Source organism: Amphiprion ocellaris, chromosome 5 (assembly GCF_022539595.1).
Source record: "Amphiprion ocellaris isolate individual 3 ecotype Okinawa chromosome 5, ASM2253959v1, whole genome shotgun sequence".
Classification (NCBI taxonomy): domain Eukaryota; kingdom Metazoa; phylum Chordata; class Actinopteri; family Pomacentridae; genus Amphiprion; species Amphiprion ocellaris.
Genome location: NC_072770.1, coordinates 35,161,632 through 35,180,321, shown reverse-complemented (window position 1 = coordinate 35,180,321; position 18,690 = coordinate 35,161,632). Strand labels below are relative to the sequence as shown.

At 41.0% G+C, this 18,690-nt stretch overlaps 1 protein-coding gene across 2 annotated transcripts; it reads right to left on the bottom strand.

Annotated features, from left to right (window-relative positions):
- Positions 1-214: 214 nt before the first annotated feature.
- prdm2b (PR domain containing 2, with ZNF domain b) lies at positions 215-18,619 on the bottom strand. 2 transcript variants are annotated; one of them, XM_023298105.3, is made up of 8 exons: positions 18,410-18,619; positions 16,007-16,124; positions 14,833-14,936; positions 13,947-14,099; positions 10,828-10,954; positions 8,309-8,413; positions 3,609-8,146; positions 215-1,938 (listed from the first exon to the last, which is right to left on the bottom strand). In XM_023298105.3, exons 2-8 carry the CDS (start codon positions 16,119-16,121, stop codon positions 1,921-1,923), a joined length of 5,160 nt encoding a protein of 1,719 aa, XP_023153873.2. In that variant the 5' UTR covers positions 16,122-16,124; positions 18,410-18,619; the 3' UTR covers positions 215-1,920. The 2 variants fall into 2 exon arrangements, with proteins under 2 accessions (XP_023153873.2, XP_054866443.1); XM_055010468.1 differs by lacking the exon at positions 18,410-18,619 and having other exon boundaries at positions 16,007-16,136.
- Between the last annotated feature and the right edge of the window lie 71 nt (positions 18,620-18,690).

Sequence of the window (18,690 nt, the reverse complement as noted above, 5' to 3'; positions counted from 1 at the left end):
CTCTCTACTTCCAAAAAGTAACTCTTTTCTTTTTACATAATCAGTAAGGTATGATAATGTCGAACTACAGTGCTCTATGAATAACCAACATTAACTATATTATTAGTTAAATCTACGTCAACCCTAAAAGAATGCTTCCTCCCATTAAATTTTAATCCATATCAACATCTTCAAGAATCCGATTGTGCAAAAACAACCAAAGCTTTACACAAACTGAAAAACTTTTTTTTTTTTATTATGTCAATTACAGCAATGTTTTACTTGAGGTCATTTGGGATTTTTGTCTTTGTTCATCCTTAAATACATAATCTTGATGCTGATAGGCAAAACATGAAGATTTCTGAAGGAAATATAAATTAGCTTCAAATCATATTGTTCAATTTACTTTCCCATAACATGCTACAAGCACTGAAGCACTGCCTGAATTTGTGATCTCTGTGGTACAACTGGATATAATCGAGAGTGAAGAAGTTGGGTGAGCACTGAAGAGACTACAAACTAAAAATAATAATAAAACTAAGAGGCTTTTCATTGGTAGGGCCTTGATGACATTTTCATCACTAAATATACTGACTCACTTAAAGATTACCTTGTCTTCTGGAGAGAAACCTGTCAGTTACAGTACTGTGGCATGGCTTTCGAATAAAAAAAAAAAAAAACGACACATGAAACAACTTTGCACACGTCCATTTACAACGGCCAAGAAAAAAAATACAAAACACTGCTGCATTCTCATTTTCTCATTTAAAGGTCTGAGTTATTATCATGCATTTTGGCATATTAAAGTTGTGTCATGTGTCATTTTTATGTGTCAGATTGCTTAATGATGACAACCTGTTTGGAGATTTGTTTGCAGGAAAGGCAGTAAAAGTAATATTTAACGTTAGATGAATGACTTGCTCCACTTTGGGGCAGAATTGCCATTGCCTGCAAAGTGCAACAGACCTGAATACATTCCATTATTCACTGTTTAAGTAAACCAATCTTACTGATCCAGCTTGTAATTTTGGCAGTTTGTTTTAAAGTGCTGTAAGAACACTGGGCCATATGAGTGATATTACAAAATTCATTTCAAGACAGACATTATTTTAAGGAGACTACAACATCATTCCCATCATTTTACAACTGGAATTACCTGCCAACACCAAATAAACAAAAGAGAAAGCAAGTAAAAACATGAGACATATTGAGATTTAGACCTAAGGAATAGCTGTCAGGCTGCAGATCCAATCATAAATCATACATATACTTACCACACGCATATACAGTGTTCCTGAGGACCAATTGTTGCAGTAAACTACTGCCATTTTCATTTTTGTTTCCCAAACAAAAATATGCCAAAAAGATATATTCTACAATATAAGGACAACAAAAATTTAAATCAAACATACAGTCTGCAAATCATGTATAAACTGAAGTAGGCGCCCGTCGGGAGAGACATGGGAACTGGATTAATCTAATTTTTACTCTATTCAGCAACATGCATTAAGAGACTCTGGAAACATCCAAAAATCTAGACAACCAAATGGGGAAAATACGGAACTGAAGAATTAACAAGTTTCCCTAACCCTAACTGATACGTGATTGCCATTTGCAATATATCAGCTTTCCAAAATAACGGAGCCCTAAGCGTACTGTTTTGGGTCAAGTAATGACACATCTTGTATATATTAACTCATTGTCATTTACAGTTTCCTTTTTTGCAAGGCTGGCTAAAATCGAGGCTCAGTTCAGTTCAGACAGATGGAAGATGAAAAGAGTTCCCTCCTTAAATCCAGAAAAGGCAGTTGAGACAAGCAGACTTGTTTCGAGTGAATAAAACCACCGCAAAGGTCGTCCTCAGTGCCTTTATGAGTCCAGAGAGTTGCCTGATAGATGGACACTGGATTACCAGGAAGGGCTCAACAATGTCCACATGGCTCACTTCATCAGCACCTCCTGTAACACAAGAGACACAAATGAGCAACAAAGAGCTACAGTGCAAGTCAATCAATTAATCCCTTAATGCCTGAATTTATTTACAATTATATAAAAAAAATGTTTTTGCTTTCCAGCTGATGCTAAATTAAGCGGAGACTGTTAATTTGTCTATTACACATAGAACAGATATATAATAATAACAGATATATAATAATTTAGGTCCCACTACAAGAAACCAGTGCTTGCAAAAAGTACTGACTGTGCAACAACCGGCTATCTCGGCTGCAGTCTGAATGACAGTGGTATGATGCAAATTTGCGACGATCCTGGCGTCGATTAAACTCCTAAAAACTTCTTTGTTTATCAAATATACATATTTTGAAGTGGTACGCCTAAAAATGGCTTAGATGTAACTTCTTTAGAATGTGCAGGTCTACACAAATCGATCTTCACCCTCAATCTACACACCAAGCCCTCCACCGCTCTCCTGCAGCTGAAACGTGTCTGTTCACCTGCAACTCAGCTCAGAACTGGTCTGTGCTATAAAATGACAAGTTGTAACACTTGAAGTAAATCAGCTAAACATGCTTGAGCCCGAAACTGACTTTGAAGAAGAGCAAGCTGTACATTGTCACCTCCAAGTCAATGTATCAGGATGGTACTGTATTTCATGTATTGCTCTCTACAACATTAGTAACGGAACAGTAATACAGAACATGAGACTTCAGATTAATGTGCTGCTATTTTTCCTACTTGTTGCAACCCAAAACAGAACATGTCTCTTCTTTGCTGCTTCACATCGGAATCCTTGCTTAGGTTTGTTATATATGAAAGCCTGTGTTTTTATTACTGTCGTTAGTATACTTTCATCACATTCAAGGCAGAAACACTTGACGTCTTATTTTACTCATAACCCACCTTCTAGCATTTAAAAAAAAAATAGGTTAAAAACCTGATTTGTATTGGAGATGGTATTTATATAGTGACAATTTTTATTTTTCAGACAACAATGCCACGTCCCAAGTTTCAAGGTTTTAAAAGATTTTCTGCTTTTTTCATCTCAAAAGGATCATTCATGGAATTACACCAAATGTTGGCACAAAAATTTTCATGGTTTCGAATGTTTTATGAGCCTAATGATTAACTGAGAAAATAATCACCTGGAAAAAAGCGAATGTTATTGCATTCATAGAGCTGGATTACTTTGAAATAGGACAGATAAGACACAAGCACAGTAAAGATATTTGTTTGGTTTTTGAAAATCTCAAATACCAGCCAAATTTGCAATCATAAAAGTATCTCAGAAATGATGGCTTTGAACAGCTTTGTTTCCTGTTTTGTGAGAAGGCATTTTTAAAATACTAGATTGGGTATTTCAATCCTTCTGTTTACCTCAAATCAAAAAAAAAATCACCTCACTTTGGAGGTATGCAGTAGTCACTGGACAGCAGTGGAAAAACAAAATATTGAAGGTGAAATTAAATGCAGGCTGTATATTTACCAGTCGGTTAACTTATCTTCACTCTAACGGAGACGCAAATTACAGTTATAGCTTTGTTGCATTGATGGACACACAGTGACACAAATATACCTGCAATAAGCTACTACTGGCCAAGAGAATTCATCTGTTTAGCCTGAATTATACCAACAGACAAGGCAATGTATTAAACAAACACTGGATATCTTACCTGAGTCTCTTTTGGCTCTTGAGTTGGTGGTTCCTCCGTTTTCACCTCAGCAGGAGAAGCTGTGTTGGCCATCTGCAAGCTCCTGGTGACAGGACCACCCACTCTCTCCCTCGTTCGGAGGGAGAACCGCTCCTCTTTCTTCAACTGCTGTTGTGGTGGCAGTGGTGGTGATTTGGCGTCTGCTAATCTCTTGGATGCTGCCTCTTTGCCCATACGCTGCATCCTCATGGCTGGCCGTTGTGCAGCGTCACTGGGAGGGTCCTGGGCTGAAGGGGTGGGAGGTAGAGACTGAACTTGGCCCTTTCTGGGTTTTTTGCTAGCAGGAACTGGTGCTGGGAATGAGGCGGGCCTTTTTAGTCGGCTCACTGTAGCAGCAGTTCTTCCTTTGCTCGTCTGGAGGGATTCAGAGTCTGCTGTAGAGCTACGAGCTCTGGTCTTTCCCAGAGGTTTACGCTTCGGCCCTGTCTGTATTTCACAGTCTGAAGCTTTCTTCTTAACACTTGTGTTTTTGTCTACCACAGACACTGCCTCTTTTTTCACCTCTGCTAGACCTTTTTTGCCCTTTTTAACAGCAACAGGCTTCATGGGACAGCTGACTGCCATGTGTTTAATCAGACTTGCAGGATAAGTAAACTCCCGACTGCAGTGAGGGCAGACGTTAGAGGCCTGCTCTTCTTCAGCTTTGATGGTAGCCTTCTTTGCAGTAGTGGCAGCTTTATTTTTCTGTGAAATTGCTTTCTGGACCAGCTGATTTTTCTTCTTACTGAGGGCACTCATTTTTGTTTTACCAGTATCCTGATTAAAGTTAAGTCTCTTTGGCTGACCCATTCTACGGAAAGCACTCTGGCCTGCAGTGGATGCTGTGGGTGACACGACTCCATTAGGACTCTTCACTATTTGCTTGAGGGGGATGGGGTTTTTCTTGGGAGTGTAACGCTTCTTATCACTGGCATTGGCACAGGCCAAGATGTGCTTGTGCAGTTCAGGCATGTTGTCAAAGCTGTTGCCACACTTAGTGCAGCGAATGGCAGTGCTGAAAGTTTGTGGTATGTTGTGGGTGGTGAAGTTTGTAGCCGAGGCCACAGAGCCAGCATGGGAACGGCTATGATAAGGAAAAGGGGGTGGTTTGTAACTAGGGTAGTGTTGATTAATGCCAAGGCGGACATCAGGGCCTTTGGGCTTCCCTCCTTCTGAAGCCATGATTTTTATTGTAGTGTAAAGCTCCTCATTGGGGTCCTCCACCCCGTCCTCTGCATGATTACCGTTAACATCAGGCTCTTCTTTTGCTAAATGAGAGTCACTGGGTGGAGCATTTTCATCCGTCATCTCTGGTGCTGGTGTTGAGGGACTGCTTTCCTCTTTGGCTCTGGCTGGATCTGTGTAATTCTGTGGCCTAAGTTTGCCACTTTCTAAAGTAGTATAAGAACATGCCTCATTTGGATGCAAATCCTTTTGGTGCTGCTGGAGGTTACAGAGAAAGGCAAACTCTTTGGAACAAACGGAGCACACAAAGATCTGGCCCACTCCATGCAGCGTCGTCCGGTGAGCCAGCAGGGCCGGAGCCTCACCAAACAGCTGAACACAAAATTCACACTTGAAGGGCCAGTCTGCTGCATGCTCTGTGATGTGTCCACTGAGCTCTTTGATGGAGTTGAATGGCTCCTCACAGACATTACACACAAAGGTCTTACAGTATGTCGAGTCGACTTCCTCTGCCTCAGAAGTTTTATCAGACGGTTTCTCAGAAGCAGCAGGTTGAGGGGAAGCACCAACACCATCCTCTTCCTGAGGTGTGTAATTCATAACTGACAACTCGTCTACACAGTGCTGAGGCTCTTCTTTTACTTTAATCTGAAGTAGAGGCTGTGAAACTAGAGATGGGGGTGAATCATGCGATGCAGGAGGAGGTGATATTGAGCAAGATGACGATTCTGGTTGGGAAGACAGAGCAGCAAAGTCAGATTTTAAAGATTTCTCTGTTAGTGAGACAATATCTTGGTTCATTTTGCCATTTAGCAGGCTGTTGCAAGTTGCATCCAGAGAAACATCATCTTCTGTAGTGGGCAGATCTACTGATGCAGGCCCCGGAGGGCTTGGTGTCGCTGTACGATTAGAGGGGCCTTCAAGTGGAGTGTTTGGGGAATCCAGTGGCTCAGAGATATGGTTCTCCTCCTTATCTTCGTTTTCCTCAGCTAAGAAGTTCTCCTCCGTGTCCGACAGGGACTTGTGTTCAACTGACCTTGGAGACATCTTTGGTGAGAGGACAGGAAGAGGTCTCAGTGCAGATGAGTCTAACGGCTGAGAGAGAGGAGAGCTTGGCATAGCTGGTGGAGACGGTATAGTAGGTAGTACAGGGGGAGGCGGTGTTGGCGATGTCACACTGCAAGTACCGGGTGAAGAGGGATTCATGGTGACAGGGGTCAAAGAAGGAGGAGAGGGGTGGGCTGAGTCTGATACAACATTTGGAGAGCGGGAATGGAAGCAACTTAGGTTTGTCAAGGTTAAGGATCCTTCCTCTCCTGGCAGAGCTAGGCCAACATACTCATTCATTAGCACCTTTTCAAGCATACTGGTGTTGGGCTTTCTCTTTTTGATTAGTGGCTGTGGCGCTGGACTTCCCTTTAATTCAGGCTCTGCAGCGGTCTTTCGATGCAAGCTTAAATCAAGGGCTGAATCCCCGTGCACCTTGTTCAAGCAGTCACTTCTCCTACTGACAAAGTTTGACAGATCCAAGGGCTGCTGATTACAGGAATTTCCTCCACTACTAGAGGGAGGCTGGCCATGCACTGCATTTCCAGAAGGGCTCAGGCTGTCCCTGTCATCTTTGTCCAGCAGGCTCTCGGTAGGTGACACACTGTGGCTTTCCAGCTTTGGCACCTTAAGGGTATAGGAGGTCGCCACCTCAACTTTACAGCTCTCAGTTTTACATGCAGGACTGAGCTGTGGAGAGGATGGGGGAGAGGCTGTTCTTCTTTTGAACTTTCCTGAAGACCCTTGCAGCTGCGTGACTGACAGCGGTGAGGCCAGTCTATGGCTTTCGGTTATCAGGGTAATGGTTGATTTCTGTATGTCTTGTGTTTGAAGGAGCTGTTTGAGCTTAGGAGACAGGTAAACCGTTTTCTCTCGCTGAAATGCTGACGAATCTGTGGCTTGCTGAAACAATCCTCCCACTAGCAAGTTAGATGAGGAAGATGAAGAGGATGATGATGGAGTTGTTTCTGTCTCCACTTTGAGGTTGGGAACAAGTGGGGGAGTAGATGTTCTCCTTTTGGCTGTTGACTGCCCAGTGTTAGGGATTTGCTTTGCAGCACTTGTTCTACCCTCCACCTTCAGTGCTTGACTGATCTGATTTGGGCTGATTATGACCGTGTCCAAACCAAACAGAGCAGCAGATCTCGAGTCCACCTCTATCACCTCACAACTGCTAACCGCACTGGTGGACACAATCTTGCCATCAATGTAGAAGCTCAAATTCTCAGAGATGTTTTTGGATATGTCAACTGCATAATCATCCCTGTCTACCTCATCTTCTGTGTCAGCGCTGGGCACGTAGACAGGGGGAGGGCTGGTGCTGGGGGACTCATCGGGTAGCTGCTTCTGCTGTTGCGCTGATGCCTCTTGCAGCAACATACCTTTCCTGCGAACTCCCTTTGGTAACAAATGTCGTTCGTGTATCCTGCGTTGGTGCCTGCGCATGTTGGTGTGTGTACCAAATGCTTTATTGCAGTACTTGCAGGGATGGAGTTCCTTTGACTCCCCATTTTCATCCAATATAAAGGGACGGTCGGCATGAGGCCCCAATTCCTTTCTCTGCATCTCGGAGTTGTGCAGATGACCTCCTGTAAACCGGGACCCTATGGCTATATAGTGACTAGTCGGGCTGGTGCAGTCAGGACTTGAATCAGTCTGCACCCCAGGACTGAGTAGATTGGCAGCTCCAGCCAGGGAGCCGGGCCTTTTTTTCAGTCCACTTTCATGTCTTCTCTCATGCCGCCGCCGTCCCACCTGGGAACCAAAGGACTTATTGCAATACCGGCACTTGAACAGTTGTGCTTGCTGGTTGGTGATGGCATGAATGTGTAGATGGCGCTCCAGACCCTGTCTGGTGGAGAAGTGGCGCTCACAGTGCTGACAGGGATACGATTCTCCTTGTGGATCACCTTCAAGGTCACCATCAGGGTCAAGGTAAGGATCAGGATCCGCATCTGGTTCTCGCCCTACAAGAGAGGAAGACTCCAACTTTACCTGTGAATCCTTATGGCTTTCTTCACCACAGGTTAGCGATGGACCTGACTGCTTGTTTTGCATGGCATCAGTTGAAGGCTGAACTATTTGGTGCTGTAAATCATGTGGATCTTCCAGGTCGTCACCGTTCTCCTCCTCTTCTTCCTCCTCCTCTTCCTCCCAATTTCCCCTGTCCTTCATTGCTGCTGACATGTCCTGCACATCTTTGTAGTCAGTGCTTCCCAGGGGATGAGCTGCCTCGAGTTCCTGTGAGGTCCTCATGGATGATGACTTCTCATCCTCCTCCTTCACACCTGTAAACATGTGTCAAAGTTGTGTTCTTTCAACAAAATTTCAGGAATTCCAACAAACACAGGTAACACCTCAAAAATAAACAACTAACTAAAGACACATCCAAATGAAAAGCACTTGAAAGTATCTTATTTAGACTGCTACTTGACAATAAACCAGCTTACATTCTTCCCCATCCCACATCTCCTTGACAGTAGGTTTGGTTCCACTTGTTTTCTTGAATCCACCCAAACCAGCCTGCCTGGCTTTCTCCAGGAGCTTCCTTCTGGCTGCAAATGCAAACACACACACACAATTTAAACTTTAGTCACTTTAACATACTGATGCCTTTACAGAAAAATATATTCCTTTCAAAAACCATGGGACAGTGGTGTCAAGTGTATTTTGTCCAAATAGCAGGCTTTTGTGATGTATCGCAAACTTATTGTTGTAATTAAAAACTCTTCACTTTGGCTACTCTGCACATTTACTCCTGACAACCCCACTTCTGGAGAGGTACATCACAATCAGATCAATATACATTCAAATATTTTATTTCTTTTGCAGTTAATAGGCCCACAAATTCTACATCAAACACAATTTTTTACCCCTAATATTCTGAATTGACAACACCTAATTATCCCAACACACAACATGCAGATATTTAGAATGGCATTAACACATCTGGGGTTACTTCTTTAAAATTCAAATGCATAACTCAACATTTCTACCCGTCCTAAAGCAGCTTCGTGTATTAATCACAATTATGAGCTTGCATGCATTCGTAGTTTTGCAACAGACAATTGCTACATAAAATAAAGTCTCACACTAAGCCTAACATGACACTATTTTGAATTTCAAAGCCTCCTCTGACTGAGGAGGTTTCCCTGCACCTCCCTGTCACTGGGTGTGTCAACAAGGTCACCTGACCTGGCCTACAAAGCCTAATTCATACCAGAGAAGCACATGCTGCAGGTCAGTCATCTGACCAGCATGGTCAGAGGCATTCTGCTAAATCTACAGCAGCAATACAACTAGAATAAGCCTTTGTGTAATTTTACTTTACTAGCTTTGAAGCGCACCAGAAATTTCTGTCATTTTTTAATCCAGCAGCCATTACACTAAAAAAAAACTTCAGCATAGTTTAGTTAGGTAACATGGATGATGTTTAATATTACGATGAGGCTGAAACAGGATAGCTAGCTTCACTGATGGTGACTTTGCAGTACAATACCAGGCTGCCAAAAATCACTACACTGCAGCACAGAAAGATGATGTGCTAGGGGTTATTGCCTGCAGGGTTACATAGAAATTTAAACAAGCTCTTCTCATGAGAAATGCAGCAAAATAAACCCTTTAAGATGCTGCCTTTAGTCCACAGCTTTTGTTTCCTACTTTAATGTACACATTTCAGGTGTTACAAGGCAGATTTTGTCTTTATGCATGTTGTCTGTGTACAACAGAAGTTTGTGCATTATTGTAAATACATGTTAATAGAGTGTCTCTTTGTCACATCTGCAAGTATATAAATGGCATATATGTCTTTACACAGACATACAATCTTTTCATATTACGCAACCACATCTGCATGGCAAAAATTATAGCAAAACACATCACAGCAGTTAAAAATTAGACAGCAGACACTATATATGACGTTTGTAACAATTTGACGTTGCGGTCCTGCTTTTTTTTTTTAATGGAAACACAATGTTCAAAGTTCATTATAACAAATGTGAATGTGACACAGCTGCCAAGTTGATTGTTTTTCCACAAACAGTAAGGTTTAGATGTTGGTAACCTCTTATTTTAACAGGAATAATGTTGGATGTATCAACGGGGTTGATTAAATAACGAGAGTTTCTTAAAGGTATTGTTTTGATGATGTGCTAAGCCACGTCAAGTTAACACTATGAAACCAGAATCTGACACTACATCGACCGACTATGACGTCTAAAGTTGTACTATTACCTGTCCATCTTACAAATATGATCAGCTTTTAGTAATAATTTACAGGACACGGTTTGCCATCTGTTCCTGTACACCGAGATTGTCCGTGCGTTCAGACCTAGCCGTTTAGCCTAATGCTAGCATCCAGCACCCAAGTCTGACAACTCGATGAACTGGTTATTCTAGATCCAAACCTCGTACAGGCTCATTTTAAACACTCTCTATTAAATGAAACAGCCATACTATAGGTTGTTATCCGATACCTGCGCCGAAATTATCCCAGAATTGAGTCAGGAAGCTGGCTAGTTAGCTAACCTGCTAGGCCATCATCAAGTCGAGAGGCTCGCCGATGGATGGCTTTCATGCTTTAGGAACTCAAGGAAGGTCACATCCTCGACAACGTCAGGACCCAGATGAGGAAAAGCTACTAAAAAGTTGCCCAGATACTCGTTTAACAACTACAGGGAATATTTTACGGCACAGTGACGGCTCATCGGCCGTTATTTGGGGCTAAATCCGCTGGCACGGACGAGTTTTAGGTCGGGTATGAAAGTAGAGAAAAGCCCCACACATCGCAGCCGTTAGCTTCCACTAGCCTTCCTTCATTCGCAGCTAGCTAGCTCGTCCTGTTACAACTTCGACTTGGGCTGCAAAAGGAAACGATTCGCGGCTCGGTTCGGGTCACACGCGAGCTGCGCACACACCGGAGAGTAAAACCGAGCCGTAATGTCATCACGGTGTAGGAGTAAGGCCTTACCTCGCTTCGCCCTGGGTGAATTTTTCCTGCTCAGACTGCTGGCTCTTTCTTCCTCCAGTGCAGCTGTTATCTCAGGGTTGTCTTCCACTGTGTACCACACCAGCAGCTCCTCTCCCGGCCCGATAGGCTGCAACAATGAGAGATGAGCTCGGCCACCAATCACAGCCCGGCTTGCTGAGAGGCAAGGGGGATATTTGGGCTACTGTGCATCCTATCTGTCTGAAGGCTTAGGGGATTTGACAGTTTTCACCACAGACTGGAGTATATTCTGTGTATTATCTAACAATTGTACTCTTATTTTACTACTAAAACTCACTTTAATTTCTTCAGATGGACATATCTCAGTTTGCAATTTCAAACATGCATGCACTTTATTATGTACACATGTAAAACTACACTGAGCAAAAACATACACACATGGACAAAATTGTTGGTATTTGTCTAATTGTCTATAATTTTCTTTCTAATCTCCTGAGACAACGCTCTCCTTGGCTTCCTCTGGTCCATGTTTAGTGTGGTACACACCATGTCACCAAACAGCACAGTGACTACTGTAACCCTATAAATAGGCCGACTGGCTGATTACAAGTTTGTAGACACCTGTGATGCTAATTAGAAGACGCACCTTGATTGAACTTGTTCCTATGGTCACATTATTCTCAGGCCTTGTCCACACGTAGCAGGGTTTTTGTAAAACCGAATATCCTTCCCCCTCCGTCTAGAAAAAAACTTACGTACACACCACCTCGTTTTTAGAAAAAAACTTCGTCCACACCTAACCGCATAAGTGCGTTTTTCAGCACATTCATAAGCATGCCGGACCTTTAGGTGGCAGTAGTTCCCCAAGTCCTAGCAAGGTGGTGGAGAATAACCGTCCTTAACGTCGTCCTTCGCCTGTGTTGTTGAATGTGGAGCAGTATCTGGGCTTGTAAAAACAAGCAAGTAAAAAGCGCCTGTACAAGAAACAGCGTCCAAAACCTTGTGAGAGCATCCATACTGTTACCGAATGTAAACACAGGTCGCATATGTGACGTAAGAACATATTTTGTCGCAGGCGGTGACGTTTCGAAACGCAAAACCCCGGTTACTGATGTCCACATGCAGACGCATAAACGGAGAATTCGCAAATCTTCACTTTGGTCGGAGTTTTTAAAAAGAATCGTTTTTGATGACGTAAATCTGCGTTTTCGTGTGGATGATAGGCCGAATCGTAGAAAAATATCTTCGTTTTGTGAGATACCCGGCTACGTGTGGACAAGGCCTCAGTCTTTTCTAGGGGTAGCATCATTTTTGTCCAGGCCTGTTACATGAGTTTATTTTTTAAAATAATTCTGGTTCAAAAGCAATGTCTGATTTCCATTGCTTAATTTTCATAGATTTTTTATTTATTATTACTTTTGTCAGATTCAAATTATTTCTGTGACCATTGTGGGTTTTTCTTTTCATTAACCGAGGGGTACCAACAATTTTGTCCACGTGTGTAAATGCAACGTGCTGATTATCTTCTTTTCTGACTAAAAGAAAAGGGTGAAAATCTCATTTTTGTTGCTACAGTTAAAGAGGGTTCAATTTAGTCAGTTGTGTTAGGGTTAGTTAACAAGGGTTAGTTGTGTAAAAGTTCAAAAACAACAATATACGTGGGCTACATCATGAAATCTGGTTTTGATCCAACCAAGTAATCAATACTAATGCTTTATAATATTAAAAGTAGTTAATTTAATATCACATAGGCTGCTTTAATGACTATACCTGCAAGCCACAACAGTTCACCCATAAATTCCACCTTTACAAAGATAATAAAGCTCAGTTTTGACTGAATCTGTTATAGATCTGGTAATTATTGGTGCTGGTAGTCTGCAGTGGTGCCTACTGGACTGGATTACACTCCAGTGTTTGTTTATTACACCACATTTTACAAACATGGAGGAAGACTTTTAGAAAAAAAATAATCAATATCATGTAGCCCAGTACAAAAAAAAGCACACCTTGCTACAACCTCAGAGATAAACTATTTTAAATCAATGCCTAACTGAACATTTCTGTCTTTGTAAAAGGTAGAATTTATGAGTGAGGTGTTATATTTGAATGTACTACTGTTTATTGGACATGCATACATACTAAAATGGTCAGAGAAAATGCTTACAAATTTATTTCAAAGACCACTGTGTATTTCTTTCTTGTACATTCTGTTAATTACTTAAATCACATGCTTGCTAAAACATGTGAAAACTAAAACAGGTGATTGCAGCACACATGCAGAGAAACTAATCAGGTAGATTGTTCAAAACGTCGTTTAATGTGAGATTTTTTCGGCATCAGTTCTGTCAGTACTCATAACGAGCCCCGAGAATGACAGTATCGAGACTTCAGCGATAAATCTGCCTTGCAAATGCTTAAAACTACAGTAATATTGTCGGCAAAATGTGTATGTACTATCAAAGTAAAAGCACTTAATCTGCAGGAAAATGGTCCAAGAAAATGTGAGTGATTTATCATGATGTCATAATGCATTATTAGTGACACTAATGTAATGCATGTAATGAAATCTGAAATTAGCTCATAATGCTCTTAAGTCAGACTCATAATATGCAAAGTAATAAGCAACAATTTGACAGCTTTGGTAACTGTAACTGTCAAATATGTGCATTAATGCAGCCAAAGAGGTGCAATGTCCTCCTCTGTAATGTAAAAAAATGACATTAGAATAAAATAACATTGCTAAACGGTGCTAGTTTTCCCTACAAAATTAAACTCTGAAGAAGACAGTATTTGTTTTAGGTTGATTTAACAAATGGATACACTCAGTTGCCAGTTTATTAGGTGTTTTTTCTAATCTTTTACAGCCTATCTATGTCACTCCAGCTGAAAACCACTGATAGAATCAACCTTAATGCTTTTCAATTCTTTTTATCCCCCTTTTTGTATACAGTGGTGCTTATCTCCATCATGACTGCCTCACTGTGACTGATGATTACCAGCAGTTGAGAAAGTAACAAGGCTGAGTGACAAACTACCTACATTATCTCTATAATCCAACCCAGAGGACTTAATTCATTCACATTTGAGTCCATAAACTCCAGCATGTGGTTTGTGGACACGTCAATGTGTGATTGACCTACCCTTAAAACTTTGTAGTAAATGGCTCTGTTGATCTCCAGCGGGAAAAGGTTCTGCTCCTCACTGGATCGAGCCCAGTTCACGTATCGCAGCCAGTTTCCCTTCATAGGGTCCGTGGCGTCAACACACATCCACCCTCGTGCTGGGAAATACACCTAGAGAGCACAGGTACACGGACAATGTTGTAAAACTTGTGGAAACATTGTTGTATTTTCATTTTTCATCCAAAACATCGAAAGACTGAACTTAAAGGCTTAGCTGGGGTTGTTATAGCTATGCAGCATCTACCACAGGTGGATGTGAGAGTTTAACCCTCGTGTTGTCCTGTGGGTCAAAATTGACCCGGTTTAGTTTGAAAATGTGGGGGGAAAAAAAGATATTTTCACAGTGAAACTTCTGATGTCCACATTTTCAACATTTTTGGGAAATCTTTGAACATTTTTTGGTGGAAAAAAAAATGTTAAAAATGTTTCTTAAGAACATTCACAAAAAAAAAACAACCAAAGTCCAGCAAATTTTGCTGGATTTTGGTTGATTTTTATGTGAATGTTCTTAAAGAAAATATTAGAAGTTTTACTGATATATATGGAATCACTTTAGATATTTTTAGGATTTTTTTGGAAGATTTTTTACTCATTTTTTGTAAATATTTACAACAATTTTCTTGCCAAATTTGGGGGATTTTTTAAAAATAAAACTTTTAAGGGAAACTTCTAAGGAATTATTGGAACTTTCTTCCTGAAGGTTTTGCAAATTTTCAGAAATTTGGGGATTTTTTTTGCTGAATTTTTGGATTTTTTTTCAGCCAAGGAAACAATATTTTTTGGTGCCCGTAAATGAAGACAACAGGAGGGTTAAGGGAAACGAGCCAACAGAACCGTGACGTACCTCCCACATGTAAACATTACTGGTCACCTGGGACCTTTTTTTCTTCTCTCCAACAAATGGACCAAACCTCTTGCCTTTAGGAATAACTCTTGTGGCCCAGACGCCTATAAATAAATAAAAGCATTTACACATGTTACATTTGAGACGTATATATTATTACATTTAGTTCTAAATATCTGGAAATGTGTCATTTTATGAACAATTTCGAGTACATTTGTAGAACAGAGGCACAAAAGAGACATATTGTGCTTCATTTTAACAGTGGCGGCCTGCGACTCAGTGATGTGCATGTTAAGGATTGGTATTATAAGGTATATAATAAACCTCAGAGTGAAAATGATGGGTTGTTTGGGACTGATTTTGTTTGGTGTGGTACTCACAATCTTCCACTTTTAAAGATAATTACATACGTATGCTTCAAGACACGTATTTTATGTCTGACAGGATATCAAGGTCCTGAATAACATTGTATATTAGCTTATCTTTGTTTTGATGATCACTTATAGTAATCATATTAATTCAAAGATTAGCACCAGCACTGGAAGTTTGAAAGAAAAAAGTTACTGGAACTTGCAAACATTAATGACTACTTTTAAGCAGCACTAGAGAATTTTCCAAAGTGCACTTGTTTGCTCATTTGAATATTTATTTATTTATTTATTTATTTATTACTGTCATCTTCATTCTTGTGCTGCCTTTTCCCACTTTGACTTCATTTCCTGGACAACAAGTGCTGCCCATCGCTCCATTTTAGTTTCTTTCGCTCTCTTGCATCTTTGGTTCCTGTTTCCGATCTGAGAGTTCACTGTGGATCAAGTGAGTCCAAAGCCTGGGTGTTTACCAGACTTCAGAGTAATGAATCCTAATAGGCCTCTTAAAAGCAATAAGCATATCTGAGGCCGGGGAGGAAAACACTGAAAGCCTTTTGATTAGAGACATAAATAGCACTGAAGTTCACTTTTGTTTACACAATTTGATCATCTGCGACTTTGCTAAAAGTTAACCGCAGCTCTCAAGTTTTATTTTCCGGTCCTGCCTGGTCTGACTGCGCTCCACTGTGTGTCACTTTCAAGGATGTATATCGGTGAGATGCAAATGCAAATCAAAGTGTTGCCATGTCTTAACAAATGTTAAAGTTGCAGCTATGAAAACAAGTACGGCACTCATTGCTTACCAATGCGGCTTTGATTTACAGCAGAAGGTCTGAGATTCAGGCAGTCGGGCAAACCTTTCCACACATGAGCTGGAATTTCCTCCAGAGACTCCACTGTCCCTCCAGTAATAGCCATGACCTGCATTAAATGATAAGAAGCAAAGTTTTGTGATTATTAAAACCATCAAACCTATTGTTTGTTTTTTAAAAAACGCAGTTATATTCACATTGCTCTTCAGTTTTAGGAAAAATTTCACCTCTTAACCCTCCTGTTGTCTTCGTTTACTAAAAAAATATTGTTTCCTTGTCTGAAAAAAAATCCAAAAATTCAGCAAAAAAATTCCCCCAATTTCTGAAAATTTGCAAAACCTTCAGGAAGAAAATTCCAATAATTCCTTAAAAGTTTCCCTTAAAAATTTGGAAAGAAAATTCTTGTAAATATTTTCAAAAAATGAGTAAAAATCTTCCAAAAAAAAGAATCCTAAAAATAGCTAAAGTCATTTTCTTTAAGAACATCCACACAAAAAAAATCAACCAAAATCCAGTGAATTTCACTGGATTTTGGTTGATTTTTTTGTAAATGTTCTTAAGAAACATTTTTAACATTTCTTTTTTCCACCAAAAAATGTTTAAAGATTTCCCAAAAATGTTGAAAATGTGGACATCAGAAGTTTCACAGTGAAAATATATTTTTTCCCACATTTTCACACTTTAAAATGGGTCTATTTTGACCCACAGGACGACACCAGGGTTATGACGAGTTTTCACAAGACAGTGGGGCACCAAATGCCTGTGGCATGTTAAGAACTATAACACAGAAGCTTCAACACACTTGAATGGATGCTTTCAAGGGGCATTTATTCCCAAGAGCATCGCAGCAACAGCAATGAATACAGGTTTCATATGAAATGTGTTTTTTTCCTTTTTGTCTTTGCATGAAACTGAGATGACACCAGATTAAAGCTTAACATACGATGACTTATTTCCATAGTGACCCTCATCCGTCCAAACTCACATTATGAAAGAAATGAAAGTTGTGGCATGCAAATTTAACCACAGGCAGACAGCATTTTGAAAATATTTCCTTCTACCCAGTTTAAAAGCCTCGTGTGGCTCTGACTGTTTATTCATTAGCGGGGTTTTCATGAACAGTAGCTGAGGCGTGTAGCCTGTGAATTCACTCAGGCAGCTCTTTAGAGGTGCAACTAACGATACTTTCATTAGCAGAAAGTTTTCACGTTCATCACAGCTTTCTCGAGCACAACGTGACATCTTCAAATTGCTTGATTTGTCAGACTAACCATCCCCATTCCTGAAGATAAGCCCCGCGATAAGCACAGCATCAGGATGGAGTCACAGCCTTAAAATCTCCAGGAAGACTTACAGCCACACAGATTCAAGGGGATATTGGGCAAATGCATGTTGTGTATTTTGACACGGTATACGTATCATTAAACTTTTTTAAATGTGCACGTTAGATGAGATATTCTATTCACAATGATATCAAAGAGAGAGACAAAAAAAAGAGGCAGGAGATCTCTACATTTTTATGAATGAAGCCAGTGTCTTATTTGCTTGGAAAATCATCATCAGAGTAGTTTAAGGTTAAGGTTTCTGTCCATTAACTAACTCGTATTATAACTTTGAGCTCACCAAAGATTTGTGTGTCAAATGTTTGGGAGGATGCAGCTTCTTTTTACTCCAAGTGGCAGAAAAAGCCACACAATAAGCAGCTTGCCCATGTTTAGTGGGCTGGGCTCACACATTACACTACATTTACTCCAAATATACAACCTCCACAGTTAATATAGCAGAAATTTTAACCTCAGGGCTTCCAACTTGACAAAACAATGATGTTACATTATCTCGATGTCGGATAAATGACACAGCCAAGACAATAAAGCTTATTGTCTACATGTGTGATACTCGAGCTGAGGCTGCTGAAGCCTCCTTCAAAGAAAAGCATGAAATGCATGAACTTTTTATTGGCCGGTTCATCCAGATTAATTTGATTTTCCCCCCTACTGGCACCGCTGCTGCTGGAGTTGTGACCAGACATTTTTAAATCCCTCCTTAGCAGAAGTTCAAGCAACAAACAGCAAGAGATTAAAACGAGGCTGCGTGCGTAAAAGCGGATTTTCAAAGCGTTTCGTCTCCGTTCATCCAAAAAAACAGAAAAGTTGCCAAATAAAATAGGTGGTAAACCGAACACTACAGCGCCTGAAGGATGCAGTTTATTGTTACCCTGGTAGGCAAACCCGTCCGCTCCCCTTATTCTTCCCGATGCTGGCCGGAGTAAGGTGGTTGGAGCGTTTTCCTCCCTCAATGTTTCCTCCGTAGGGTGGGTTACATTTGGGTTTAGGATACTCTTACGCGCACTTACCTGCCGTATGTGAGCGGGGGCTTGTGATTTTTGTGCTCTACCTGCTTTCAATGTGCTGAAAATGGCGGATGGAGAGGCTTGAGTCGAAAACCTTCTCAGTAACTCGGATCGTGGTGGAGTGGAGTTGGGAGAGGCAGCCTGTCAGAGCCGAGCTCACACAGCGATGGGGCAGAAGAAATGCTCCAACCCCGGCCTGGGAGCAAGGAGGCTGTTTGTTTCTGTAGCCGACAACAAGACAGGAAGCTCCCGGGTCGCCTCTCCTGCAGGCTGAGGCTCAGGTCCTGTCCACACTGCAGCCTCACGCCAAACCATGTCAATTAAG